Source organism: Pithys albifrons, chromosome Z (genome assembly GCF_047495875.1).
Source record: "Pithys albifrons albifrons isolate INPA30051 chromosome Z, PitAlb_v1, whole genome shotgun sequence".
NCBI classification, from domain to species: domain Eukaryota; kingdom Metazoa; phylum Chordata; class Aves; order Passeriformes; family Thamnophilidae; genus Pithys; species Pithys albifrons.
Genome location: NC_092497.1, coordinates 12555949 through 12583591, shown reverse-complemented (window position 1 = coordinate 12583591; position 27643 = coordinate 12555949). Strand labels below are relative to the sequence as shown.

Genomic DNA, 27643 nt, shown 5'->3' with positions numbered 1-27643 from the left:
GAACCACAGAGGTGTTTTTGTGCATAAATTAATATGAGACACCATCTGCAGAAAAATTGTCTAAAAGTTCATGTTGCAAATCATTTTAGTCCATTATAAAAACTGCCATTACGTAGTGAATCAGAACTAGCTGTCAAATTTGAAACACTGTGCAAAGCCTGTGAAATTGTCATCCAGATTTGAAACTAGCCCCTCTAAATTGTTACATGCCTGATAAGGCTGTGTGTTCTGTCTTATTCAGGGAGAACTTTAAGTCCTGCAAACCCAGTTTTAAATTCTCGCTTCATAGGGCCTCCTATTATGAAATGTCAGTTGATGATGGTCCTTGGGAAAAACAGAAGAGTTCAGGCCTTAATGTGTGTACTGGAACAGGATCAAAAGCATGGTAAGTGCATGTTGCTGCTTTGATATAAAATATCATTTCAGATAAGCTAGATGGACCTATTTTGCTTACGCATTTAGTCCATACTGTGGCTCTCTTGGGCTGTGGGTGAGTCAGTGAATGTCAATATTCTAACTGTCAACATGGTTCAAAGCTGTCTCAGGTGTATGAGAAGAGCAGAGCTCTCATTACTTGTAGGTAGGGATAGAAGCATTGAAAGGGTGAGGAGCTGCAGCACTGAGATGGAAGTTGACATTAGGTATAATTTTGGTGAAAGAGGTTGAATGCTTGGGAGTGGTGAGGGAAAGAGATTCTCCTGGGACTTGCAGAGCATACTGGGATGATCTGGGAACTACTCTTGTTGGCTCAAATGAAATGCTTAGATGATGTAGCTTAGTAAACTTATAAAAAGCTAAGCTCTAAGAAGAATGGGAAAAAGTACTTGGAAGCAGTGTTGAGTGGTCTTTGGCACATCTGCTGTCCATTCTCCTTTCAGGCCTCTTGTCTCTTCTGTATTTAATTGACAGAGCACAATCTCTTTGCCAGAGTAGTCGCCTTAAACAAAGATGGCCATATCTACACAGAACTGTGCTAGCTTAAGCAAAAGGGTAAATTATTTTAATTTAAGCTTAAGCTGCAGTACTGCATGTGTCTAATCCATTTAGTTTTGAGATGTGAGAGGACATGTACAGTGGAAACCTTGAAATCTATTTGTGCTCACAGTTCGAGGTTGTACAGTAGGACCTGGATTTATGTGGCAGGCTAAGATGAACTAAACCAGAAGCTTTTAATGAAATTTGGAAATGAATATTCATGCTGTAACCATGGTTACTGAGTTTTACTCTTCATTGTAATTCACAATTTAGTATTCAGTCAGCATGACTTAGTCCTGGAACCTGCCAAGGATGAAACTGGCAGACTGCTAGGGAAACTTTCCTAGTGTTCAGTATCTTGGGAGAGCACAGTCTTAATTCAATGCTGCTCTTACACGTTTCATTTGTTTATACACTCTGTACTGAGCAATCCCAGAACCAGGGACCAAACTCCGAGACTGCCCCTTTCCATTGCTGTAATCAGTATGTGTTGCTGGACTTCTCTAAACTGAGGCCAAACCTCAGTAGATTGATACTCTGTAGCCTGTGGTTTGAGATGTTCACAGTACAGCTGCACAGTGGCTGTGATTAGCACCTACTCCCTCTTAACCCTGGGCACAGGAGAGGGACTTTTTTTGAGGTTAGACTGAGACTTTATGCTCACTTTTTCATTCAATTGTGTCAAATGCAGAAACATCTGATCTGACTTCCTTTTCCATATACATTCTTGTGAGATTCAAGCCCACACCTTAGGGTACAAAGAAAGAGGCATAATATTTGTAAAGAAATGTTGGATTCATAAATGAAAACTGTTATACCAGAAGGAATTAATTTGCAGAGTTGGGTAGATGGGATAAGAACACATTGAATCTGTGGAACTGTCAGGCTTCAGGTATTTTAATGCAGACTTAAATCAGCAGTTACTGGGGTTTTAAGGCAGAAGGATTATTGATACAGAGACTACATCCCATGTATCATGCTCTTCTTTCCTGAAGACTTAACTCAGTGGGTTATTAAGGTTTGCAAAGCCACGGGTAGATGCCAAACCAAGAGTTAATTTAAGACTTTTTTTGGAAGAAACTGATACCAGCTCATACTTAATAGCATTTTTTTGGATTTTTTGCCTTTTTTTTTTCCTAAGCTGTACTGCTTAGCAAACAAGACTTCTACTTCTCTGTCTAGGTCCTATAATATTAACAAGGTTGCACATCAAGCTATTGAAGAGATCCTTAAGATCGGTGAGTGAATAGTGTGGCATTACTAGCCAAGCTGATACAAAAATACACTTGCCTAATTGAGGCTCTTTCTCTTTGCTCAACAGCAAAAAAGCATGGAAGTTTGAATATGCCACTGAACACAGACTTAGTACAAAAAGGTCAGTGAAAAAGAAAAGATTTCTTTAAAGTGTCTTAAGTTTAAACAGTTCATCCTCTTTGTACTCGTAATACACAGCATTGCTCTCAGTATTTTAGTGCTCTTTCAATAATAATAATCTTTCATATGAACATTATTTAGGCACATTTGACAAAAATGGCTTGCTTGATATGACAGCTCTTAGACTTCTGTCTGTGTGAGATGTTCAGGAGAATTTCAATTCTTTTAAGATTTGAAACACTGAATGTTTAATCACGTGAAGAGGGCTGTTGAGTGTTCATCATGAAGTAGAATTGAAAGGAATAGTCTGTAAAAGTAATTTTTTTGCAGGTGTAGGCTATTAAACATCTGTCAAAATTCAGTGTTCCCTCTTGGTAGGGAAGCCACTCTTTCCTGGAGGAACGTGTTTCTGAGAGTAACTAATTTTCTTGGAAAAACTAATGTCTGATTTCTTTCTTTACAGTAACAAATGATTACAATGAGTCTCTACTCTACAGTCCAGAGGAACCAAAGATGTTTTTCAGTGTTCGAGAACCTATTGTAAACAGGGTTTTCTCAAGTAGCCGTCAGCGTGGGTTCTCTTCAAAGTAAGTGTTGGCTGCAGCAGTGAATAGTTATTCTGTGCCTTTGTCAAAGTATGAGTAATCCAGGACTATCCCTTGAAGTGTTTCAACATCCAGTTTTTGTTTTGAGAGGCTTGAGTATTGTTCTCGTAACAGCAGGAGGAAAATGTTTCCTAGTTGTGTTATGACTATTTAATGTTTGATCCTTGCACAGTCTTACTGAATAAAAGGACTTCACTGTGCTGTTTTGAGTGTGTGCCATTTCCCTCAGTATGAGACACAGGCACTGACAAACTGGAGTGAATTCAGGAAAGGGCCACTGAGGGGATGGGGGGGCCAGAACACAACTGTGTATAAAGGAGAGACTCAAAGGGTGCTTTTGTGTAGCCCAGAGGAGAAAAGACTAAGCTGGGGGAGTCCAGTTGCTGTCTTCAGCTGACAAAGGATGGTTATAGAGGCAACTGAGTTAAACTCTTTCAAAGCAGAATATGAGACAACAGCCATGATTTTATAGGATGTAAGATTCTGGTAAAAAAAGAAGAAAAAATCTTTACCATGAGGTGGTAGATCAGGCTGTCCAGAGGTTGTGCTGTCACTGTCCCTGGAGATACTCAAAACCTGACTGGGCAAGGTCCTAAGCAACCTAACCCTTGAACTAAAGCCTGCTTTGAGTAGAAGGCTGCACCAGATGCCCTTCTGAATCATTTGGTAATTAATCACTTTAACTTGGGGCACTTTTGCCAAGGGAGGTTTCATAGAGTATTAGGAAAATTTTCCTCACAGAAAGGGTTGTCAAGCACTGGAGCAGGCTGCCCAGAGAAGTAGTGGAATCATCATCCCTGGAAGTATTTGAAAGACGTGTACACATGGCACTTTGGGCCATAGTTTTAGTGGTGGGCTTGGTAGTGTTAGTTTAATGATTGGACTTCATGATCTTCCATGTCTTTCCAAATCTAAATGACTCTATGATTTTTGTGGAGCTTGCCACAATTAAAGACATATAACTGTTAGTTACATGTTCAGAATAACTGACCATATGAACAATATCATAAACACTTGGAAATAGTGCAGTATCTCAGTATTAATTAAATGTTAATTCAACCTTTTATATCAAAACAAATGTCTAAAACTCTGACCTGAAGGGGACTCAAATTCTTCTCCTTTTAAGCCACATTAGTATTACAACAACATTGCATGACCTGTAGTCATAAAGGACATCTCTGGAACTAAATATTACAATATCAGATGCCCACTGGGGAGGCGTCCTGTTTAAATGTTTACTGCTGCTTGGTCATTTGGATCTGGGAATTCTCAAGAGGGGCCTTAAATTATATAAGCTTAGATTTAAATTTATTAGCTTAGAGATAGTGTAGTCAGTCTCTAATATTGACAGTAAAATATGCTATAATAACTCTTAATGAAGTTGTCCACTAAGCTTCCTGTTTTACATTAATCATTCAGATAGAAGGGAAAATAATTTCATAAAATACATTATATTAATATCCAAATTATTTGAATTTCAAGTATTGCTAGTTGAAACCAAATGTTTCACTTAATGTGAAGACAACACGTTAGAATCACAAATTAATTGAAAACTTTTCTGTGAAGATTAAGTAAATCATAGTCAAATGGGGTCATCAGTAGCTTTCTTTAAAAGCTACACCTAAACTGCAGCTTTCAACACCAAGTGTTAAGTTACAGATTGTTCTCAGACTCTGGAAGCAATAGTCTTCATTTGAACAAGTCCTTTGGTTCTCCCTGGACTTTTTGCTAAGTCTGTGCAAGCCAGTAGTAACTGGGGCTGGTTCTAGTGCTTAGTACCATGCAAAGCAGTAATAACTGGGGCTTAGTTCTAATGCTTAGTACCATGCTAAATGGTTCTCTAAGTATGTAATGAAGCATTTACTGACCCATGCAAAACAATGTCCAAAACCCAGTCTTATTGTTAAGTGCTTCTGTGAAATACTTAAAATGTTTAATCTGTTCTGTGAAAACTGACTTCTTGGGTTTATGCAGAGTCTGTGTCCGTTCCCGTTGCTGGGATGCCTGTATGGTTGTGGATGGAGGAACATCTTTCGAGTTCAATGACGGGGCAATAGCTTCAATCCTGATTGACACCGAGGATGCACTGTGCACTGTTCTGCTGGAAGAATGAAGGACCCTCATGTCTTCTGCTGAAACATTTACAGATCCATAGAGGGAAACAATGGGGATATCACAATGCTGCATTATATTGAAAGTTGGCCTTTTCAGATGCAAGAGCATTTGGAGGAAGCTTGAAATGCTTTTCATTCCTTTGGGTTGGGGAAACATTAGCCTGATATTTAAGCTCTTTTTGCATCTGGCGTAAAAGAAATGTATCTGAAGTGTTACCTCTAACTTCTGTGAAAATTGACATTTTAACCTGTAAGGCAAATGTGAAAGAACAGCTTTTTAAACACAGGTAGTTGGGTTCAAGTATTAAGTCAGTAGCGATAAATATTCAGATGTACAGTTTTTTAGTAACAGTCTGGGACTGATGAAACTAAGTACCTTCCTACATACACTTTTGTAGAAAAGTTGACTGTCAATCTAGCAGTTTGATGCAAGGATATATAGATTTTGGTAAAACATGATGTTGATGTAATAGAAATGGAAATACAAACCTTTTGTATGCTTTTCAAAAATTGTACAACTTTGTAGTTTCATACAACTTGTGGCAATTTTTTTTGTTCTTCCAGTATTTTTTCTACTTTGTAGACTTACATCAAAAGTAAAAGTCTGGTTTAGTACATCTAGAATAAGGTAGCTTTTCCTTTTTCTGTTTGGCTAGGGAGTGACTTAAAACTCAAGGGTTTTCTTGAACCCTTCAACAGGAATATACAAATTATAAAGATCATGTTGAAGATAGATTCTTTCAAGCAAGTTGATAATAAAAAAAGAGTTCTGATTATGGAAGTGACTTTTGGAGAAACTGTGACTGCCTGTTAAAATCTGTGCTGATAATTGCATAGATCAGGGGGAAGAATTTGACAAAATGAATATACCTATAGCAGGAACTCTTCTGCTATATGACTTGAAAAAAGTATGTTTTGTCCTGTCTACTACAGATTGGCTTCCAAAAGTGAGTTTTCTTTAAACTACTTTTGAATGAAGAGACTTCTGGAACAGATAGATGTTCTCAGGTCTAATGGAAATGTTCTCCAGTGTGGCCAATTTATTTTCTGCCACTTCCAAAATATAAGCTGCTCTATAAGATAGAGGAAGTGGATAAAATATTTTTCCTTCTACAACTTAGAGTGAATACAAACCTAAAACTTAGAGAAAAATTATTTGACCAGACCATTCAGTTCTAGGAAAATGTGATACTGATGGAGACTTCTGAATAAACTATCACTATTTGTGTACTTTTTAGCTTTTAAGTGTGCTGCAGAATAAGTTATTTACAGTATCTGGTTATCATGACTGCTGATCCAGAGGGGAAAATAAAAGTACCCAAATAAGCATTCAAAACTTGGTAAGTTCAGGAGGTATCAGGATAAAGCCTTTTAATGTCTAAAATAATCTGCAAAACTTGTCTAAAGGTAAAGATGCAAAAATCTAATTTTTCTAGTTACGTGCACACAGACTAGGGTGTTTTATTGTCAATCCATCACTAACCAGTTAAGGATTGCTTATGTGCCTCTGTCTAGTACACTAGTCAATATGCTGTTACAACCCCAAGCCCACCAATGCCATTAACATTAATTTATTACTTCCTAGGACTTTGCCACTATTGGATCAGATTTAGGTATTGAATACCTGCACAGACAAATCTCTGTCAGAAATCCCATCTGCAGTTTAGTTGTGTGCTATAATGTTTTAATAGACTGATTAGTCTGATGAGTAAGCATACCTCTTAAACATGCTTGTCCTTCCTTATGAATGTCAAGACTAAAAGACAATGTTTTCAAGCCCCACAGACCCAAAGTATGATCTGGTTTAGGACTTAGTAATGTTTTCACAAGTTTGTAACTTTGCAAAATGGAAGCTTGACCTACTCATGAGTGGCCTCTGGTGGTTTTGTCTGTAATGTAATTGTACTCCTGTTGAAGCATTTACTGGTGAATGCTTAATTTAATTAGGATGATTGAGAAATCTGTAATGAATAGTGAGCAGCTACCTTTTTTATTGAAGAATGTAGGACCCTTTTTAAGAATCTTGTATTACAAGGGATTACAGTACAGACAATTTACTTGGTAGACAGTATTCCATGATGGGACTGAGTTTTGGTTTAACACTAATGTTAATCTGCCTGGACTTGCAGCGATCTTTGCACCTGCTGAGTGAAATCCATGGTCTTTTCATTTAGTGCCAGTCTTCACTGTGTTCTTTTAAACTAGACCTGTCATTCTTTGCCTTTATTCTTTCCAAGTGGTGTTTATACATTATGTAATAAAAATGAAAAGGTTAATTGATAAATGAAGTTGTCCTGCCTTATTTCTGCTTTCAACAGTGTTTCACATGCTCAGCTTTACTTCTTAATCACATTCTTTTAAGGGTTTGTAAGCCTTCACACTTTAGGTATAATGCAGAGACTGCCATGTAGCAGTTTTCGGTATGAATTGGATAGAGCTACAGAATAACTTTGTTCAATTAGCGAAAGATCACTGGTCCACCTTAACCCCACAGACTGCCCACTGTGTGTCTGCTACAATTGCCATAACCACTAGATGGGTGATAGGGTGTTTGATCCACTCCAGCACTGAACTGGCACTCAAGAGCAGTTCAGGACTACTCCATCTTGCTGAAACCCATACTCCTGTCCCACTTCTGTACAGGGCCTTAAAACATAGTCTAGTAAATACTGAATGTACTGATGGTAACACCCTGTAAACACCAGTTTACACATTGCTTGGACAAATTTGTGTCTTTGTAACCCATGACACAAAGTTGGTGGTAAATGAGGAAAACATTCTCCCATCAATCAGTCATTTTGTACAATATAGCAATTTCTTCCATCTTTATTAAATGCAAGAGAAATTGCATGGAGTATGTGGTGCACAGAGAGAAGTATTCATGATAGTGCTGAGTTGCAAAGATTTACTTTTTTCCTTGAAGTAATTTAAGGTACAAACCTAAGGCAGCAAACTGAGCAGTAGAATATTCAGTATCCTCCAAAATCCCATCATTTCAGCTTTCACAAGGTATGTTGCTCATTAACTCCTTTGTAAAGGGACTTGAGCCATTAGGGACTCGAGCCCATTAGGGACTCAGGTATAACGCTATTCAATTTAATAAAAAATAAAACAACTTACATTAGCATGAAGTGTTTTATTTACTATACTCTAGAAAGTCAAGTTAAATATCAAATTCTAGTACTCATACAACCTTTCCACAGTAAATGAGCTGTTCTGCAGCACCAGCTCTTCATTCCTCAATGTTTTCCTTCAGGCTGGATTGGGAAAGACTGTACCTATGCAACAGCCCTGCAGTTAATGCTGTAGGTTACTCTATGAATAAATTCACCTTCTTGTTTACTGCATTAATAGGAACAACAGCAGCATATTTATGCCCTGCACAGAGTTCAAGTTTTGCCCTAGAACTTACCAGCTAGAACACTTTTGGAACATTCCAGGCCGATGCACAAGGACCCTGATAATAGATGAAGATGAAAGTGTCATTTAAAGTCATTACCTGTCCCTGTCCTATTTGGTTTGGGGCTTTTTGTTTGGGTCTTTTTTTTGACAGTTACTCGGCTGTTTCTATGACTTCAAAAATAAAAAAAAATTAACACAGACAATAGTGGTTAGTGATACAGAAAGTGAAGTGCTACTACAAACAAACTATTACAAGAGACATTGATGCCTCTTAATAGCACCAAAACATCTTTTTCCAGCATTGTTATGCTGCAGTCCCATGTTTTGGTTTTTTGGTCATATCTGGAACCATTTCAGCCCTCTTCCTGCAGGATTTCTACCACTGGATCAGGTGAAGTTCAAAAACCTTATTCCTTAGAAGTGAGAAGAGGCTCACAGAACCTACATTTGGGTTCTGTAACCATTACTCAGAAAACCTAGCACCAGAACGTGAAACCAGCATGGATAACCAACACCTATTTTTAGAGACACTAATTGTGAATGGGCTTACCAGACTGTGTTTGCTGACAGTGCAGAATACTGAAGACAAAAATGTCATTTGTGGCCTGCTAAATAAAAACTGCACTGTAGCCCCTTTATGCAGCTTCTTAACTTCTATAGTATTGAGCTCTCTTAGCTGCTTTTGTGTAGATATCCCCCATTTACGGTTTTCAAGTTTGATTAATTCAGACTCAGTCCTTTGTCGTGCTCACAGTGGGTAGAGTCTTATCTTGCTGTCAATTTTTTTTCAATTAAATAGTTGAATAGGTTAAATATCTAATAATTAATTTTGAGTTCTGCAAATTCCAATGTATCTAGCACCTCTGCAAGCTGCTCCAGGAGCTGTAGAACTGGAAGAGCTAACCAAAAGCACCTTCAGAACACTTTAGTGCAATAACAGCTGCACAAGAATTTGCAACAGTTGCTAGAGGCTGGCTTTGTTTTGTAATACTTTTTTCAATGATCCCCTGTATAAAAGGAAAAAAAAAACCTGAAAGAAAAATTCTGAAGTCGCTCACAGATCATCTGATCTCTAAAGGCTTTAAGTACAAAAAATCCACAAAATACTATGAAACATGATTAAGGTGTAAGACCAAATGAGAATGCTTTTTACAATAACAGTACTATGGCTAGAGTTGCTCCAGCACTTTGCTTGGGGAGCTTCAATGCACAGTGTGTCCATTGCATCCAGTGCATTGTACATGATCATAAGCAACTAGGATTTCTCAGTGACAATCTGCATTTGATCCCCCAAATCTCATGGTTCTTTTTGTTGCCAACAGTTGGCCTTGCGATGGTTGTAAAGTGTGAACGATTGATCTTCAGGTCAGGCAGTGCTTCCACGAGGAGCTGCAGGGAGCTGTCAGTCACTATCCCAAATACCTGAAGAGTCTTCAAAGTTCGGATTTCACCAAGTTCTCTAGAAAAATACAAAACCAATTACGAAACTAAAAACAATCTTTTTCTTATTTTCAGTCTGTACCCAAGCTAGACAAATCCATTTCTACCAACATACTAGAAAAGGGTAACTACTTAAACACATTTAATTGAAACTAGTTCTTTGTACTGATACTTCATGAAACTGGCTTGATAATTTATTTTTTGCTGATGTCTCTCTCAATAAGTGAAAACAAACTGGTTCTTCCCTTTTGATTTCCTTGGACTTAACAATTTAGAACAAGTGGCAGAAATTGCCCCGGTTGAAGACTCAGGATGTGGATCAGCGGACACAAGCCTCTAGGTACTATCAGTCTCCAAGTTGTGGCAATATTTTGCTGAGTATCCAGCCCTGGCTTCTTAACTGCTTTACATTTTCCTAGTAATCCTATGAACTGTATACCTCTAAGCAAGTATTGGATAAAGTCGAAAGGCTGAGGCACACACTGCTAAAGAAAAGGTTCTCAGATGGCCATTTTCAATAGTCCTGTTCCACTCACAACCCTTTTTCCTCTGGTTGACCATATCCTTTGTAATGACATCCTTCCTGAATCTTAGGATTGAAAGCTTCCATACTAATAAAAGGCAGAAAACCCTACAAACAAGTAACTCTGAGTGTTTCAGTCACAATCAGTAACTGATAAAGGTGCATACAAAAGCAAATATACAGAGATTAGCTAGTCAGAAGGTTCTGGGTGGTAGTTTTAGCTAGGCCTCAAACTAGCAGGCTCAGAGAATCTACGTAGATTAGGAGAGACAGGTATCACCTGACTAAGTTACCGAAGAAATATTTCATACCAGATGACGCAAACCTGAGATACGAATACAGGAGCAGGAGGTGTTCACTCAGTTCCATCATGTCTGCAGCAGAGGCAAGACACGCAGCTGCTGTCTTGCTGTCTGGGCCCTGCTGCTGCTGCCGCTACTTGCATTTTGAGTTTCAGGGAAGTAGAAACATTTTGTTGTTATACTTTCTGTTTCTAGCTGGGTGTCTTTTGGGGTGCTTATGAATCTAGAGTGATGGAATCTGTTTTCGGTAGGAAGTAGAAAATTGTTGTTATATCTAACTTGTGTAAGTGTGTATTATATTGTAGTTTGCTTTTAATTTTCTCTTTTCTGTATAAATAGATATATATAGTTAGTTGAAGTTTAAATCTACTTTGAGGGGTTTTTTTCCCTTTCTCCGTTTTCTCAGCAGGAGGGGGAGGGAGGCTGACTCTGTGTTGGGCAGTTAGCATTTTGCCAGCTCAACCCAAGACATCCTGTTAACTCTGCCAACTTTTTCAAACCTCACTGCATAGTTGAAGTCTAGTACTGAGATCAACACTGGTCCCTGGCAGGACCGGAAACTTCAGTTCCAGTAATGAGACCATTGGTAGAATGGCACTAACAGACACATTGCATGCATGGAGCAGCCAGATCCATCAGCACAGACTGGTATCACTGAAGGGGTCTCTCAGACACCTTTGGTTCCACTCTGGATTCTCAAAAGGTACATGCTCTTTAACAGTCACGTTATTTTATCTCAGTCTCACTCCCAATTCCTCATACTAGTAAGCTTTTTAAAAGAGTATTTGGAATTCTAAACCTAAAATAAAGCTGGTTTAAGTTACCTTACCCTCTGTATGAACAGCAAACCAAATCAATTTGGAGATTACTTACACTAAGGCAGCAGGTGATATCTGGTAACATCGGCTAAGACACAGATGCTGTAGGAACATGAGTTGTCGAAAATACTGGAAGCACTCAGGCTTTAACATCATGCTGTCACTGTACATGAGAGCACATTAAATAAAGGCTTAAGTATAAAGCAGCAGCAAATTTGGTATTTCCAAAATTCAGGCCAAGAAATTTAATAAACATCAACTTCTACCACTGAAGTATGTTTTTGCCAATATGGAAGCAACCCATCTCTAGTGTGTATATCTTGTGAGGGGAGAAATTTCAATTTTCTCTGAAGGGTAACAGAAGAAGTTTCTCTTCACACAGATACTCTGCAGCAGAACTCCTGCCAAGAATAGGCAAGTTCTTGATACAGACATGTAATAATACTCTTGCTGACTAGGTCAAAACACCTTTTTTTGTTGCTGTAGCCAATAAACTAATTTATATCAGAGAATAATTAGGTCAAAACACCTTTTTTTGTTGCTGTAGCCAAGAAACTAATTTATATCAGAGAATAATTAAATCCTCTCTAGGATGCTTGGCTTATAAACTGTAGGCATCTAAATACTTCCTTCCATTCTACCTATCGCTACTCTCACTTGTTAATTAACAAATCCTGTAGGTATATAACATTTATGCTGAGGTAACAAAAAAAAATCTTCACGTTAGTTACCTGCTTCAGATTAGGTCATGCCAGATAGCAAATCTTCTGTAGTTTTAGCATAGGTAGTGTTTTCTGGTTGTGCAGTGCTTTGCAATCATGCATTACTGCTAATCCCCTGAGCCATAAGGATTTAAGGACTAACTGCACAAATCTTACCTGAGATCTAAATGGACAAGAAAAGGACATCTTTCCACCAGTGTTTTCACATCTGGAAAGAGGCCACACAGAGTCAGTCCACCTTTCATTAACAAGATGAACACACTTTATATAGCCTTACTCAATTCCATAGATATTTGCTTATGTCTTCTCCAGTGGAACCCCACAATAAAGCACAACTTTTTATTTAAAAGATACATGCTTAAGACTTACAGCATACAGTGTGCGCATCAAGATACCTTACAGGAACATCTTCAAATCCTCAGCAAAACAGATACACTTAGTTTAGTGAAGTGTCCCTAAAACTCAGATGCACCATCAACTTAGCAAGGGAGTAATTCAAACGTTATTTCTGTGAAATCTACCAAGAGATACTAATGGTGAGATGCTTGAAATATGTGTATGTAGCGAAAAAGCAAGAGAAATCTTCCACACATCAAATACCCTTTCAGAGCACCAAGTTAGGCGTCCTTATTTTTATTCAGAAAGTTCTTTCCTCATGATGAAAAGTTATGGTTTGCTTTAAACTGTAAATTCTTGAGATCTCAACCCAAAACACCTGCAAACAGGACTGACTCACCTGTGGCTGAGATATCACTAAACAGCCACTGTTATTAGCAAGGTGCTACACAACATGTATAAAAGTTTTGGTATTTCAGAATTCACATGCAAAAACTAAAGAAAACAATACCTAAATTATGATGATTAATGTGCTGTTCAAGTCCTATGCCTTGTAACTGCACTGAAACAGAGTAAAGTCACTCAGAGAAAGTGTTTGGCAAACAGAAAAGGTGAGTACATTGTCTCCATGGCCCAGTCAACAGAACATTCAAATTCCTGATGTGGAGGAGATTATGTAGCATATTTATAGGTTTGGGGCTGAGATAAGAAAACTTGTGTATTTTCCAACAAGTGGAACGCAGTCAGGGTCTGTGTGATGTTTAAAGGGAAAGTGGTTTGTCAGCCAATGCCTTGTTGTCATATTCACTCACTGAGAAAGTTAATTTCTCTTTACCACCAAAGCAATTTCACCCTCCATCTATGCCCTTGTTCACTTTGTTGTATTCTCTCCCCAAATGCAGATTTATCTGCGTTTTCTATTACCTTCCAACTTCACACAACTTTTCCTCCTAGTACTACTAGCAAGTAAACAGTTAAGTGTTGATTCCTGAGATTATTTGGCTTTCAATTAACTGGTATTTGTATGTCAGTCTGAAACTCAAGCAGGTACTATTTCTCTTTTGGAAGATGCCTTCAGCAGCCACAGCAGCAGAAGCTTTAAGAAAGCTCCAGGAACAGTATCTGGAAGGCTAATTCAAAGTGGAACACAAAGTCCTGCTACCAGGACTTACTTCAGAAGTAAGGGCTATATGTTTCAACTGAAAATAAACTAAGCTGTCACCCGACTGTCTTTAGATTCAGAAGAAAAATCATCTCACACTTCTTGACTGAGACAGAAACATGAGAAAGGTTCTCTAACAGCAAGAACTTCACAATATACAGGGCATAAAATCAGTGTTAGTATATGATTTTTCTATACACAGAGTGGAAGCCAACCACAAGAAAATACAAAGCCTGCTGCTCTATACCATAGTGGGATAAAGGTTTGTCATGCTGCTATTTACCTGCTATTTGTAGATTCTCTCTGTAGCCACTTAAATTTAACTGGGTGATTTTTGAAGTAACATGATTGACTGCTGCTTTGACATGAGCGGCTGTGAAGTCACACCAGGACAAGTTCAGCTCCTCCAGCCTACATACAAATGAACAAAGAGTGTTAACAAGAAATAAACGCAGTTCAAGTTCTGGTATTGTCTATTACAACTCATACTTTTAAAGGAAATACTTGTAACATGCCTACTATCAACTTCTTGTATTCATGACTAGAAATTCTGCCATGACAATGATTAAGCACTAACAAGTGAAGCAGATTACCCAGCAGAATCTGTCTTTGGAGATTTTCAAGGTCCAACCAGAGAAAGTCCTCATCAAGCTGATCAGTGCTGATTTTAGATCCTGATCTGGGCAAAGGGTTAGAGTGACTTCCCAAAGCCACCTCCCACTGGAATGATTCAATATGTTAGGAAGTGAAGGCTCTCCCAAGGACTGCCACAGGGAAAGACTGTCTTTTCATCAGAAGAGTCTGTGACCTGAATCTGTTACTACTGAACAGATGGTCACATTGAGAGGAAAAAACACTATCCACCATTAGCATTCATCAGATGACCAATTAATCCTAATTAGCATGAAATACTTCATAGTTTTACATAAACATTGGTCATGCTGTGAGCTTAACTCTCTTTACATGCTTGATTACCTACAGCCCATCACCATGGGGCTGGATAAAGCATTGTTCTGTGTGCAGGTGGTGTGGTGGTAACCAGAGGACAAAGACACAGCGAGTGCACAATTACAGCATTTAGCTGGCAAGATGTGCATAAATGAAAAAGCAGTTAAATTGCCACTAGCATTCCTAGGATCAGGTTTGCCATCTGCTATTCACTGTGCACTGCACAGACTGCCATCCTCTAAAGAGCTCATGATCCAAGTAATCAGACCAAGTAACAAGAAAGATTAAGGCTTTGGCTGTCCACTGACTTGCAATTTGATTAAAAAAACTGCTTTTGCAGAAGGAAAGATTAAGTACATTGTCTAGCATGTCACAGAAGTCAGCAGAAAGTCGGAAATATAAATCCCAGACTCACTGGGGCTCAGTTCAGTGAGTTCCTGCCAGCAGATAGCTTAATCTCTGGAGCTGTCAATCTGAACACAGTGCTTCATGAACTAGGAGGTTACTGAAGGGATCTTCTGCCATGGAAAGGCATAGTGTTCTCTGGCATTCATGCTGTACTCTGATAGCAAAGGGAGCTCTGGGACTCCACTTTCCAGTTTCAGACACACTTTCACTTGTGAGAATCACATACTGTTTTCATTAAGAAAATCAAATTTACATGATATCAAAGGAACATAAATGGGGTTTACTCACCAACAAGGATGATTAGGAAAACCCCCAAAAAACTGCCAAAGTACATCTTTGCTAATAAGGAAGAAAATAGCTAGATGGAAAGGAACGGCCTAATTATTTTGCTAATATTCAACTATTAGGCATTTAGGAACAGAAAAATGCATATAAAACAAATAAAAAGGATCCTTCTTCTCAGGAATAGCAAAATCTGGTTTTGTCTTACACAGAGCAGCAGCTCAACATCATCTCCAAGGCTTCTGCAGAAAATCCTGAGCACCCACAGAGGTTTAGTCGCATCAAATTGGGATTCCTAGCAATGGCCCTGTAGAGAGAAAAACCCAAAAGTCTGATAAAATTAAAATGTTGGAACATTGCTTACATTGATAGGATGTGTGATTATTTTTAAGAGCCAAGACCTCAGGCACAGAATTACTCATTAAACATGCAGTACTGTATCTTTCATCAGCTGACCAACCTGAGTCACTAAGGGTCTCAACTCTGTGCTTCCTGCACCATAGCTCAGGATTTGAAGGGATACCTGTTATTTACTTGACATTCCTGACAAGTCTGCATATTTATAAACTACTAAGTTTACAAGGAAAAGATTTCTTTTCACCTTCTGTATCTCAATAAACACACACCACAGCTTATTAGAGATGACTGTGCCTCTACAAAAGACAAAGCAACAACCCCATCTCCTATGTCATCCCTCTCCAACATGGAGATTATTCTGGAACAAAACACATGTCCAAATAGCATCTTCTGAATGCATCTGTTTGCAAGAGCAGACATGCAGTTTTCAAAACATGAAAAAACTCTTACATCCAAGTATCTACATTTGCACACAAGGCAATAAAATTCCATCATTAGTGACTGATTAGTACCCAATTTTCAGATAATTTTTCAGCTGGTATCAAAAGCCAAACAGTATTTGTTCACTTCTGTTCTGGTTTGCCCTCACTGGAGTGAGGAAAGCATCAGGAAGCAGAACAGCCAGAATCTCTACCATCTGACCTATGGTTCTGGCACCTCCACAACCACCCAGTGTGATTGAAAGGAGGGTGACTGCACACGCATTAGTGTCTTCTCAGTTTAATCAAAAAAATCCCAGTTTCTCTGCTTGTCAGAATCTGTAATCTTCCAGGACCTCAGACTGAAGTTCAACAAAGAAGTCAGCAGTATTGCAGAAGAACAGTGAGCTGGGAGAGCCACTGAGAGCCCTTAAAATACAAAAGTGCCTGCATACCAAACACAAAAATTCTCTCCAGAGCACAGAAAAAGGAAAAGTGGCTTTGCTGTACAATATGGATGTGGGAACAGCTAATGGACACAAACCCTAGAGAGATGAGCAGTTTCTCCAATTTCTTGTTACTCTGGAGAATGGGGAAAAAACCCACAAAAATGGGCACCAAGACACACTTTTCTATCGGGGTGTTTCCTCCTCACCTCATCTCTTGGAGGATAGAGTCAGCTCATCTAGCCTGCCAGCTTGCCTGGGTATGTGCCTAAAACTGGCCATTTCAATAGACTCCCACAAAGAACAACTCTCCACTACATTCTTTTACTAGCCTGCACAAAATGATGGCACCAAACAGAAGGTATTTACTGAATATTCCCAAACAAGTCACTCACTTGATGATGTTGTCAGAAAGCCCTACTCCCTCCAAGCTGAGGTTCTGCAGCCTTTCACACAGACAAAGAACACTGTGAAGATCTGCAGCAGACACTGTGCAGTTTGACAAATCCAGGTGCTGAAGTTTGAGAAGTCTAAAAAAAAAACCAAAAAAGACAGCAAGACAGGTTACTCCACAAATATATCCCACACACTAAAACCATGGAAACCTTGCAGAAATATGATACTAAGCTCACTGGGCCTACTGCTAAGCTACTAGCCACAAATTCAGAACTCATATTCCAGGCATTCAGGATTCCTCCTAACACCTTAAAGTCTACCCTGCTGGAGTTAAATATTTTTTTTGGGTAGCCCACATAAATTCTGGAGATGGTGACAATTTGCGGTTTTACAAGATATAAAATGCAAATGCATCGTAGCACTTGTTATTTTCAAAAAATCACACTAACTTGGTTTTAAAAGGCTGACAGGTGAGTGCAGATCCTCCTGTTCCAACACACACCTAACCACTGATCAGCTCTCACACTCTCCAGACAGCACAAATGCCACTACTGATTGCTACTGCCTTAAAGCAGAAAATACACAGGAAAACTGTGAATATTTGAAACATGGTTTTAGAATCCAGAACATGCAGAGAAAGCCTTACTCATTCGTTTTAAACAATGGACTCCCAATACAGGATCTGGGGCAGCGGAACACAGTAACACCTGCAGGCAGCAAATGTCCAATCACTCCTGGCAGCAGATTCACACCAGTCAGATCAAGTGTCTGCCAGAGAGATTCATCAAACCTAAAGCATAGAATTTTAGTTGTTAGTGAGTTCAAAAGAGTCACAACTATGAGTACAACCACAAAAAATTTTCAGTGTCAAAAGAAGACTGAGAGAAAGCTATTTAATAGACTAACATAATGTTAAAATATGTGAAGCATCTTTTGATTATACGTACACATAACCCACATACAGCATCAATTGAATTACACATCAATAAATGAGAAACAGATCATTTAAGAGTCTACAGAAACAAAGGTTTCCGTAGTAGTAAATGAGAAGTAATACTTACGAAAGGTGATGCCATCTCCTGCAAATCACAGAAACTTTCAGCAAGTCCTTTAGGGATAAATATGCAAAGATGGACAAAAGCAATTCATCTGGAAGTGCATCCAGAGAAACACCTTGAGGGAAAGAGCAAAAGATATTCTAGCTAAAACCGGTTCATTTTTGCCTGCTGGTCAGATGCCTTGTTTGGTTTGGCTGTTAAAAGCACCTCTACAGTCTCTCTAGGCTATACATACAGCCCACTATTCTTCCCTCTTTCAGCTTTTCAGTGTAGTACGATATCATTACCATCTCTGCCAAGGCAGGCCTGGCAAATGCAAAGGTTCCCATAACATCAACTTTGTATGCATACTAAAGCTATGGAAAAACAATTTTCCAGATAAAAATGACAATAATCATTATTGACATACTCATTTGTGAAACAAGAACATTTTAGTTACTGCTTTTGTATTCTAAAGGCTTTAGTGATCCTCTTTCTTTCCCCACCCCTTCTGAAATGCTCACTCTTCCTACCCATGCAAGGGTCTCAGAAGGGAGCCCACGGCAAGCTATACTTTTGTGTGATACACAGTAAAAATCAGGTACTAAAAACTGTTCTGTAGAACATGCATGCCACGACCACCCCAAGAATTATCTGAAAGGATGTGGTGCAATCTCAGCTTCTCTCATGTAGACACAGGGCTCCAGAAGGCATTGCAACTCACTTCAGAGGTTTCAGGTGGCGGAGCTCAGCAGTAGCTGCCTATGACCCAGTACTCAATCTTTTTTGAAAACAGGGTTGTTTAAGGCCATTCCCACCTTCCATGTAACAGCTTAGTGTCTGGAGACAGCTGCATATTTATTTTGCATCCCATACTCACTCAGACTGAAAACACATTTTAACACCAGGGAAAGGAACCCAGCATTTTATAACCCATTCAAGTGTCCAAGGTCTTCAGGTTACAGCTCTGCTCTTTCCCCATCCCTCCCCCTTTCTAGCACAACAGCCTTCCACCCATTGATGTACTTTCCCTGTAGCTCTGTGGCACAGTCCCTCACATTGCTCACAGCTGAGCTACACCAGGGGCTGAGACACTCCCTCTGACCTACCTCAGCCTACACTGTGAGATGTGAGTGTGGATACCTTTGGGCTTGCAGACTAAACATCTCACTTCTTAGACAAGTAAAACAAAACAAAAATTAAAAAGAAATTAAGTCCCCTGGGTTTGAAAATTGCACTGGGAACCAGTATCAATAGGCTATATTCATCTGGCAGCCACAGGGAAATATCTGGAAAGGATCAGTCGGGCAGGACAACAGATGCAGCTCAGGGCCTGTGGTGGTGGTGCTGGTGCATCCCACCCTCACTCAGGCTGCACTGTTACCTGAGATATACTCATTAGGCCTCAGCCTTCAGAAACACTCTTGGATTAAGCTCTTGCTGAACTTACCAGAAACAGTCTGCTCCCAGGAGCTTGTACTGACTAACAAGCTCCTATTTTTAAACAACCAACCTTGGAAATTTACTTTTCTTGCTTGAATAACAACCCAAGTGGAATAACATTTCCATTACCAAACTTTCTTCAAAAGTTTCAGTACTGAATTGTGGCCAGGATGGAAAATTACTATGACTCTCTTGTGACCCTATAAACCGCAGTCCAAGTGTGACCCCTGTGAGGGGAGCCCCTCAGTGCCAGGAAACTTTTAAATTTGCTACACTTGGAGGACCAATGAACAATGATGATGGACCCTGGGCTGATACCTCCACTACTTGAGGCTCAACCCTTTCCCTGTTGAAAAGATGTAAAGTAAGTCCTTCACTGAGGTCAAGGGGAATTTTTCACAGGTGAATACCTTGCAAATACTCCTTCAGGTCTCTGTGTCTGTGTGAATGAGCTAAGTCAAATGTACTATGAATGTTGCTCTCTTAGATTCTTAAATACTTTAGATCTGTAACAAGGTTAGGCCTGTGAGTCCCTGCAGCGCCTATAGCAAATTCTGTATGAATCCTTTGTTAAATTAACTGAAGCTATCAATTAAGTGTTGTTAAGCGCTGTTAAACTTTTAGGCCTAAACTGTTGGTCAAGTGTGAGGCTCAAGTTCAGTAAGGGGGTCATCAACTCAATCTTGTGCCTCAAGAGGGGGTTCTTCCTTATTCCTTTTCGTCCTTAACGTACCCTATCTTTATAACCTTTCCCCACCTCCCAGAGCTACTTTTTGGGTTGACTTTGGTTTTAAATTGATTGATTTTGGATTTTAGCTTATTTTTTCTCTGTGTGCTTTAACCATCTAGTAAGCAGTAGAGTGAACCTTCCCAACAGTCATTATTGTGCTTTTGCTTTTATATTCCTGCTGGGCCAAGGTGCCACCCATGTCCCACAGCAAGAGCAAACAGAAAGTGGCACAGGCAGCACAAATCCCCAGCACACAGACAGGAGTTGGCAGGGTCAGGCAGAAGAAATTGACGCTTTCACTGGCCACAATTCTGGAGCCAGACACACCATCCCTGTTTAAAGGCTTACATAAAAAGAGGGTTTATCATCCCAAGACTGAATGCCACTAGATCTGAAAGTGACATTCTGCCAGGTAAGAGCAGTAAAAGTAAACAATAAAGCAGTGATGACTTGTTATGCCCGCTCTTCACCTCCAGTGAAGGGTGAGCAGAACCGGGATCGGGGTGATGGTACCTGACTCTGCCTCTCGGAGTGGCCACGGCCGGCGTGCAAAAACAAAGTCCTTTTCGCTCTCCTTCACCTTCTGCCGTTTTGAAGGAGGACAGCCCGACGACACCAGGTCCTGCGGTGTGTTTTCATTGCCCACCTTGTCTTTCTTAGGGACGGTCACCCCCATGCCCGAGAGAAACTCCGAGGTCTTGCTGGTGGAAACATTAGCGCTAGAGGATGGGATCTCCTGGAGGTGTTTCCTGCAGGTACAGCAAAATCCACAGACTCTGAGAGCACCGCCGGACCGACACCAAGCATACGACGGGGAACCATTTCAAAGTCACTCATAACCTACGTCCACACGCGGGGCGATTAAACGTGGGATCTGTGGGCGCCGAGAGCAGCGGCTACAGAGGGTGCACTGCAGAGCCGGGGCGGGATTCCCCGGGGACTGAGCGGGATGGGGCGCAAGAGCGGATCGATGGAGGCGGCGGGCACAGCCCGAGCACTGGGACAGCATCGCAGGACCCCCGGGCTGGGCACGGCCCCGCGGAGCCTCCCGGGCCCCGGGCACGGCCCCGCGGAGCCCCCCGGGCTCCGGGCACGGCCCCGCGGAGCCCCCCGGGTCCCCGCACCGGGCGGGCGGGCCATAGTACAGGATGCACGGCGGGAGCGGTGCGGGGTTCGGTCCCGGCTGGCGCCCGCTGCGCGCGGGAAAGAACGGCGGGGGGACTCCGGGAATGCCGCGCAGCCCCCAGGGCAGAGCCCCACGCACACCTCACATCCCGGGGGCGCGCACACACACACAGACATGTGTGGCCCCGCACCCCATCCACACCCAGGAGCTCATTCCCGTTGCCCCGGGACCCACTCCCGCTCCCCCGAGAACTCGCGCCTGCTCCAGACGCCCAGGGTTCCCACGCGGAGCTCACCACCCCCGAGCAGTGTAGGAGGGGAGTCCCCTGATGGCTCAGCTGCAGCCCGCCCGTGGGATCGCTATCCCCTGTCCCCGTATCCTCATGTTCGGTACCTGTACATGGCGCTCGGAGGCCCGTGCGCGCCCCGCGCCTTTTAGCTCCACGCCATCCCACGGCCGGCCGGAAGCGGCTGAGGGGGCGGCCGCGGGGGCTGCCGGGAGCTGTAGTTCAGCGGCCCCGCCGTGCCCGCCCCGGGGCGGGGCTGAGCGGTGGATGGCGGCGGCCCGGACGCGGCAGAAACCGGGAGGGGCCCGCGGTGCCTGAGCGCGGTGCTGGCCGCGATGGAGGGCGGTGGAGCCCCACGGGGGACGTGGTGCTGAGCGCGGGCTCGGCCGCGGTGAGGCGGCGGCGGCGGCGGCGCGAAGGGTGGGACTCGGGGACGAGCGGAGCGGAGCTGAGTCGCCGAGTCACGGCCGGGCCGGTTCCCGGGAGCGGGGACGAACCGCTGGTGGGACGCGGGGAGAGCCCAGGCGTGTCCCTGGGGCGAGGCGGGGAGAGCAGGGGAGGGAAGCGTGGAGCCAGCAGCGGAAGGTGGGCGCTTCGCTCCGGCGGTGCTGCCCTCCCCGGGGCTGGGCCGGGCCGGGCCGGGGTGCAGCGCTGTCCGTGTCACAGGCCGGGCCGAGGACCGGGCCTGTTTAACCCCGCACCTTCCCACGCCCTGTTTGTGCCAGCCTGTCCTTCGGCAGTGCGGCTCCTTCTGAGTTTTCTCCCAAACTTGACATTTGTGGGGATGGAAAACTAATCCTGAACACCCACTCTTAGTCAGCCCTACCTGCTTGCAAATGCTGCCCTTTGTTCACTGCATAACGATGGAGAGATGTGCGTGTCAAATTGAGGATGGGGGTGCAACCTGAGTTAAGAAACAATCAAATCCAATAGAATAGAAAAAAACTCTTCCTTTTATTCAGCATTGGGAACATGGGGGATAATTCCACCAAAAAACGTGTTCAACGAGACTTTTGAGTTTCCAGGTTTATATACTTAGTTAGAAATGATAACCCCTCCCTAAAGTTAAGCAGGCTATTTAGGGTGACTTCTATCAGATCTAATGGGCTGCTCTTACCTCTGCAACCCTGTATTTCCTTTTAACTAAACAATGTTACAGCTTCAAGCCTGAACCTGGACAGGTGTTCTGATTTATTTCTTACAGCTTAGACTTTAATGTAAACAGGTTTTTTGTTTATTTTTTAAAGTTCAGCTTAGAGGGTTAAATTCTTCTTTGTCTAAAGCTATGCATGGTTAAGATCACTGACAAACTAAGGTACAAGCTAAAATCAAAAATTAATGTAAAATACAAAGTTAATACAGTTCTGATTAAAAATTAGTAAAGACCTTATGATTTTCTGGAAAAGGGATAAAATCCTTTTTCTTGAGGAGTCCCTGAATCGAACCCATGGCAAATAGTACACATCTCTTAAGTGAGAGACAGAGAATGGTGTGACTCAAATTAACATTCATATAATCTTAAATGAATTTTTTGACTGTTTCCAGTGTTAGCTGAAGTCATGGAACAGTTGTTCAAAGGTTATTTAAGCAGATAATCATGTGAAAAAGAGGTGGAGTTTTAGTTAAAGAAAAAAAGCTGAATTTATTTCACCTTTTCTGTAGCCACCTTTTTTTGTTGATCACGTCACTTTTCTTTGTGAACATGTGGGACATGGAAAGATGGTTTTGCCAAAAGAGATAAAATCCAATTATTTTTTACAGACTGGAAGTTACCAGGCTGTTTGCCTGAAGGCAGTGTGGGGCAGTAATCATCTGACTTCCTTACTGACACCTGCTTTGTGCGTGCATTAGCGTGGTAGCCCAGGTAGTGATTTCTATTCTTTTTTTAGATTCTGGTTGCATCTGCACAGCATTTGTGTCTGATTCTATTTTAGTTCCTCTGATAAGCAAGTTATTTTCTTCAATGTGTTATTTGCAGGGTACTTCCCTAAATCCTTTAGATGTTTCAGCCTGTGTGGTACTTAATATATTAAAGGTTGGATTTTATTATCTTGAAGGTCTTTTCCAACCTTAATGATCCTTTAGTAGAGTACAAGGCAGCACCAAGTAAAGCAAATGAGCTTCCCATGGTTTTATACTAGTGGTCTCTGCTGTTGTCGTCGTTAGAATATGAAAAACTTGTTTCCCTAAATATTGCTGCACTATCAATTGAATGTTTAGTCAGTTTAAATTTTTTCTTCATTGCAAGATAGTTGAACTGACAGGTACTAATAAAATAGCCACTACATGGACTGACTAGTTTTTCTCAGAAGAACAAAGCCATGCAAATTGCATTCTTGATTAATCTTAGGAGTTGTTTCTCTCAGATAATGAAAGCAGATAATGGTCTGTTTTCTTAGGCAATTTATGGCTATTTTTTTTTTAGGATCGTTTTCTCACTGTGCTGAGATAAAGCAGCTCTTTGACTGTTGTCTGCTTATTAATACTATTTCCCCAAGCTGCAAGGGCCAGTGTGGTAATCATGAAGTAAACAAAAAAACCACAAACCACAAACCCAACTCCCCCAAACCTGAAATCAAATAAAAAATAAATCCCCACAATGCACCAAGCAGACTTGGATACGAACATATCTGAAGGGATTATTTTTACTGTTACTTGACCTCTTCTTCTTCTCTCTTTAAGAATGAGCTCTTTAAGAGTTCTGAAATGTGAAGTTAGCCCGTCTTGTTGTTTAAAGATGAAAGTGTCAAGGGCTCAGTGTGGGGCAGTTCTGTCATTCCAAAAGGTTTAATCATGTCTGTAAAGTGAAGTCTGTATGATTCTTAACAGCATCATCTTGCAGAGAAGAGCAGACTTGCAAACACAGGTGTTGACTTTGCCGAGTGAAATGTGCTGGTAGAAACTCGATAAGAACTACAGGTTATTCCCTGACAGAAAGGCAAAAGGCCATCATTGAGCTGGCCATTGATATATTGCTAGAGATGCCAGCTTTCACTTTATGCCTGCAGCTGAGTTGTGAACTCAGCCTGAGGAGGGAGGTGCTGTTGCATAGATACTCGTTCCGGTGTGCTGAGACTCAGTTTTGTTTATTGCTGTCTCTGGTATCTCTTTCATAGCTTGGGAACTTTCATGGGAACAGTTCTTTTCAGATCTAATTATGGTATTTAAAGTATAGAGTAAGGCTGCTGCTTCTTTCAGGTGTTTCAAGTAAATATCCGAGATGTCTAGAAATGTCACCTTTCCAGAGCTATTTGTTGAGCTTTACCTGACAATACTTCAAGGGAAAAAGTCTGTAGTATTCTCGAAATGACTGAGATGCCAAAGCTTAGGAAAGACAGAAGCATGATGGCTGTCCTTATTACTGATACTTGAAGGACAGGGAGAGCTACAGACTGGCAGACTGCTCTGCTGCTTTTTGAATTCCTGAAAAAAAATCTGTCACAAAAGCTATTTGTAAGCATCTAGAATATAATAGCTGAGTAAAAGACAGCATCATTTTGTCAAGGATAAATTACTGAAGTGATCTAATTTATTTAAGTAGTGACTGATAGGCCTATTGTGTATGAGAGGATCAGTTGATGTCTTATATTTGGCTTAATAGGGCATTTGATTCTGTTACTTAGGATGGTTTTGCTTGGGAATGAAAGCTGGGAAGAGCTACTGTTGTCGTGAAGAAGGCCAGTCCCTTGTCAACTACTCTTCATGGTTTTCACAGTTTCTGTGATGAAAATAGTGTGATGATTAGAGTTTAGGAAGGCACAAAACAAGAATAGAGTTCATGTCTTTTTGATCGTGATAGTGGAAAGCAAAATGCCTTAAAGATTCAGAAACTTGTGGGAGAGGAATTGGTACAAATGAGCAGAGTTTTGTGCCTGTGCTTAGCAGGAGCAATCAACTACAGAAATACAGAATAGAGGACAGTGTTGTGTCTCTTGGGGGAAAAGAATTTGGAGGGCAGAGTAAGCCAAATTTGTGAAGAGAATATCACTCCAGTGTTAGTTCTATTTATGCTTCTCAGTAAGGCATGTGGAGCACTGTTCACCCTCAGTTCAGGCCTTCCCAGGAATTAGCTGGGAAACTGGGGGGTGGCTCCTGATCATTGTAGAAGGAAGTGAGTGAGCTAGAGAGAGTCAAGGGCAGGAGTGAGAAATGTGCAGAAACTGTGATATTATATGGCTGACTAGAAAGGATTGAAGCACCAATTACATTTACTTGATAGAAGGAACAGTCTGCTGGTAAAATGTTTTCCTGCAAAGTTTGGGAAAAAAATAAAACAAACCCAAAAAGTGGGATAACAGTCAGATCTGGGATTTCTGGTTAAAGGGAAATTGGAATGCACTCTAGTGAGACCAGGGTCCTTTCTTGACAGATACGCTTCTCTCTTTTTAGCCCTTCTTTAAGAATATAATATTGGAGTGTCTTTTATAAATTTGGTACTATATAAAAGCTCTGAGAAAGTGTGGAGTTTTTTCATTCTCTGCTGTTTAATTTAGTAACTTGAGTATTTCTGTATCAGGGAGAGCAGTTAGTTCATTTGTAATGTAGATGGTCATGAGTGTAGCTAGTCTTGAGGTTGGCAGGGTGATTTAATACTGTTGATAGTAGGGATTCTCCAAGAGCATTGAGTCTGAACTGAGCCTGTCCCAAGCCTTGCAAAGCGTTATTAGCTGAGTAAAGTTAAAAACTTAACCCTAAGCCAACAGAAGAGCATGACCTTGTCTTTTATTGGTTAAGTTGCATTTCCAGTGCCAGAGTTTCAGCTTTTGATCTTATTTGTATTAATGTGTAGTTGCCTGGTTCTTCAGAAATGGAGTATACCCATAAATACTTCTCCATTCATAGCGAGGGATTTTGTTACTTTAATAGGAGTATCCTCTACACCATTTAAGGTTTTACAGTATGAGAGAACTCTTCTGAAGTAGTTGACTTACCTTAGGAAAACATTTTTTAGGGACTCAGGAATTTCACCTAGCTGATTACTAAGTTGCTGTGTGCTAATAGTGAGAACACTGTCTAAATAAACTGAAGAAACAGAATGATGGGTAAGGAGCTTACCTTTCCGTGAGCTCATAGCCAGCTTCAGAGGCAAATGCTGCTTTCCACAGGAAGACATGGCTTTATAGCCTGCAGTGATGTATTTTAAGGCCTAAACGTACTAGCACAGGTCCTGAATATGCTTGCCCTGTTAGACTGGATTTAGTTCACAGGAAGAGCTCCTCTCAAGCATTACATTTGTCACTTGATGGATTTTTTTCCTTTTTATCTCTTTAAACTGTTCGCGTGTACATTAATTCAAAATAATTCTGTTGTCAGTCACAGTCTCATGAAAAAATAGGCCTTTAATTTTGTGGGGTTTAGATCAAAATCACAAGGACACAAACATAAAGATCTAGTTTACTGGTAACTGTAAATCTGCTTTTGTCTTTGAAAGGGAGTTAAGTTATGGTAGGACCCAATACCCTCTTTTACATATCCTGTCCATTTTTATAATATTTCTGGAAGTTCCATCGTGGTAGTAGCCAAAGTGCAGCATCTTGCACAAAAACTTCTCACCTTCTGTTTTGATAGCAGCTCTTTAGGTGTGACTGTAGTAAAACTGTGTGACACTTTAATTAAGTGTATGCTGTGTAATTTTTTTTGTTTACATAGCAAAGGTGTGGGCATAATGGGCACCCAAAGCCAGTGTCAGATAGCGCTGCTTTAACTACGGCCACGCCACCCTGAGCCCGATCCCGTCAGTTCTCGGGAGCTCAGCAGGGTCAGCCCCGGTTAGTGCTGGTATGAGAGGCCTCCTGGGAATGCTGGGGGCTGCAGGTTCTAGTCCTGAGGACTTCACTGTCACTGTCCAAGCTCGCTCGGCCGTCGCAGATGAACCTCAGGACTTAAACGGTGGGGCCAGTTCTGTGCATGCAGTGCCTCACCTAAAATCCACTGCGCAGGCTGGAAGGGCACGTGGGGAGAGCCCTGCCCAAATCTGTGTTCGTGAAGTCTG

The 27643-nt window shown here is 41.2% G+C and overlaps 3 protein-coding genes across 8 annotated transcripts in view; 2 read left to right on the top strand and 1 right to left on the bottom strand.

Moving 5' to 3' along the window:
• Nucleotides 1–7374, top strand: part of NADK2 (NAD kinase 2, mitochondrial) — a 33702-nt gene extending 26328 nt beyond the window's left edge. For 2 of the 3 annotated variants that reach the window (XM_071580223.1, XM_071580225.1), the window contains 5 exons: nt 242–385; nt 2158–2213; nt 2297–2350; nt 2813–2936; nt 4929–7374. In XM_071580223.1, the coding sequence (XP_071436324.1) occupies nt 242–385; nt 2158–2213; nt 2297–2350; nt 2813–2936; nt 4929–5067 (517 nt within the window). In that variant the 3' untranslated portion in view covers nt 5068–7374. The remainder of the gene's footprint in view (nt 1–241; nt 386–2157; nt 2214–2296; nt 2351–2812; nt 2937–4928) is intronic. The other variant, XM_071580224.1, reaches the window with a different exon arrangement.
• Nucleotides 7375–8189: 815 nt separating this feature from the next.
• On the bottom strand, nt 8190–21917 carry SKP2 (S-phase kinase associated protein 2). The gene is made up of 10 exons (XM_071580226.1): nt 21759–21917; nt 20753–20988; nt 18091–18202; nt 17676–17819; nt 17029–17163; nt 15620–15718; nt 14057–14184; nt 12432–12483; nt 11609–11716; nt 8190–9929 (listed from the first exon to the last, which is right to left on the bottom strand). Exons 1-10 carry the CDS (start codon nt 21764–21766, stop codon nt 9716–9718), a joined length of 1236 nt encoding a protein of 411 aa, XP_071436327.1. The 5' UTR covers nt 21767–21917; the 3' UTR covers nt 8190–9715.
• Nucleotides 21899–27643, top strand: part of LMBRD2 (LMBR1 domain containing 2) — a 28309-nt gene continuing 22564 nt past the window's right edge. Inside the window, exons 1-2 of one of the 4 annotated variants that reach the window (XM_071580218.1) lie at nt 21899–22042; nt 23413–23515. The gene's annotated coding sequence lies outside the window, so the exon portion shown is untranslated. The other 3 variants (XM_071580217.1, XM_071580220.1, XM_071580221.1) reach the window with 3 other exon arrangements.

What these genes read in the sequence shown, in the direction of transcription:
- SKP2 (XM_071580226.1), bottom strand. An exon ending in CCATTGTTTAAAACGAATGA is followed by an intron (nt 17,164 to 17,675) that starts GTAAGGCTTTCT and finishes TTTTTTTTTTAG; the next exon opens with ACTTCTCAAACTTCAGCACC. An exon ending in ATATCACCTGCTGCCTTAGT is followed by an intron (nt 9,930 to 11,608) that starts GTAAGTAATCTC and finishes GTATTTTTCTAG; the next exon opens with AGAACTTGGTGAAATCCGAA.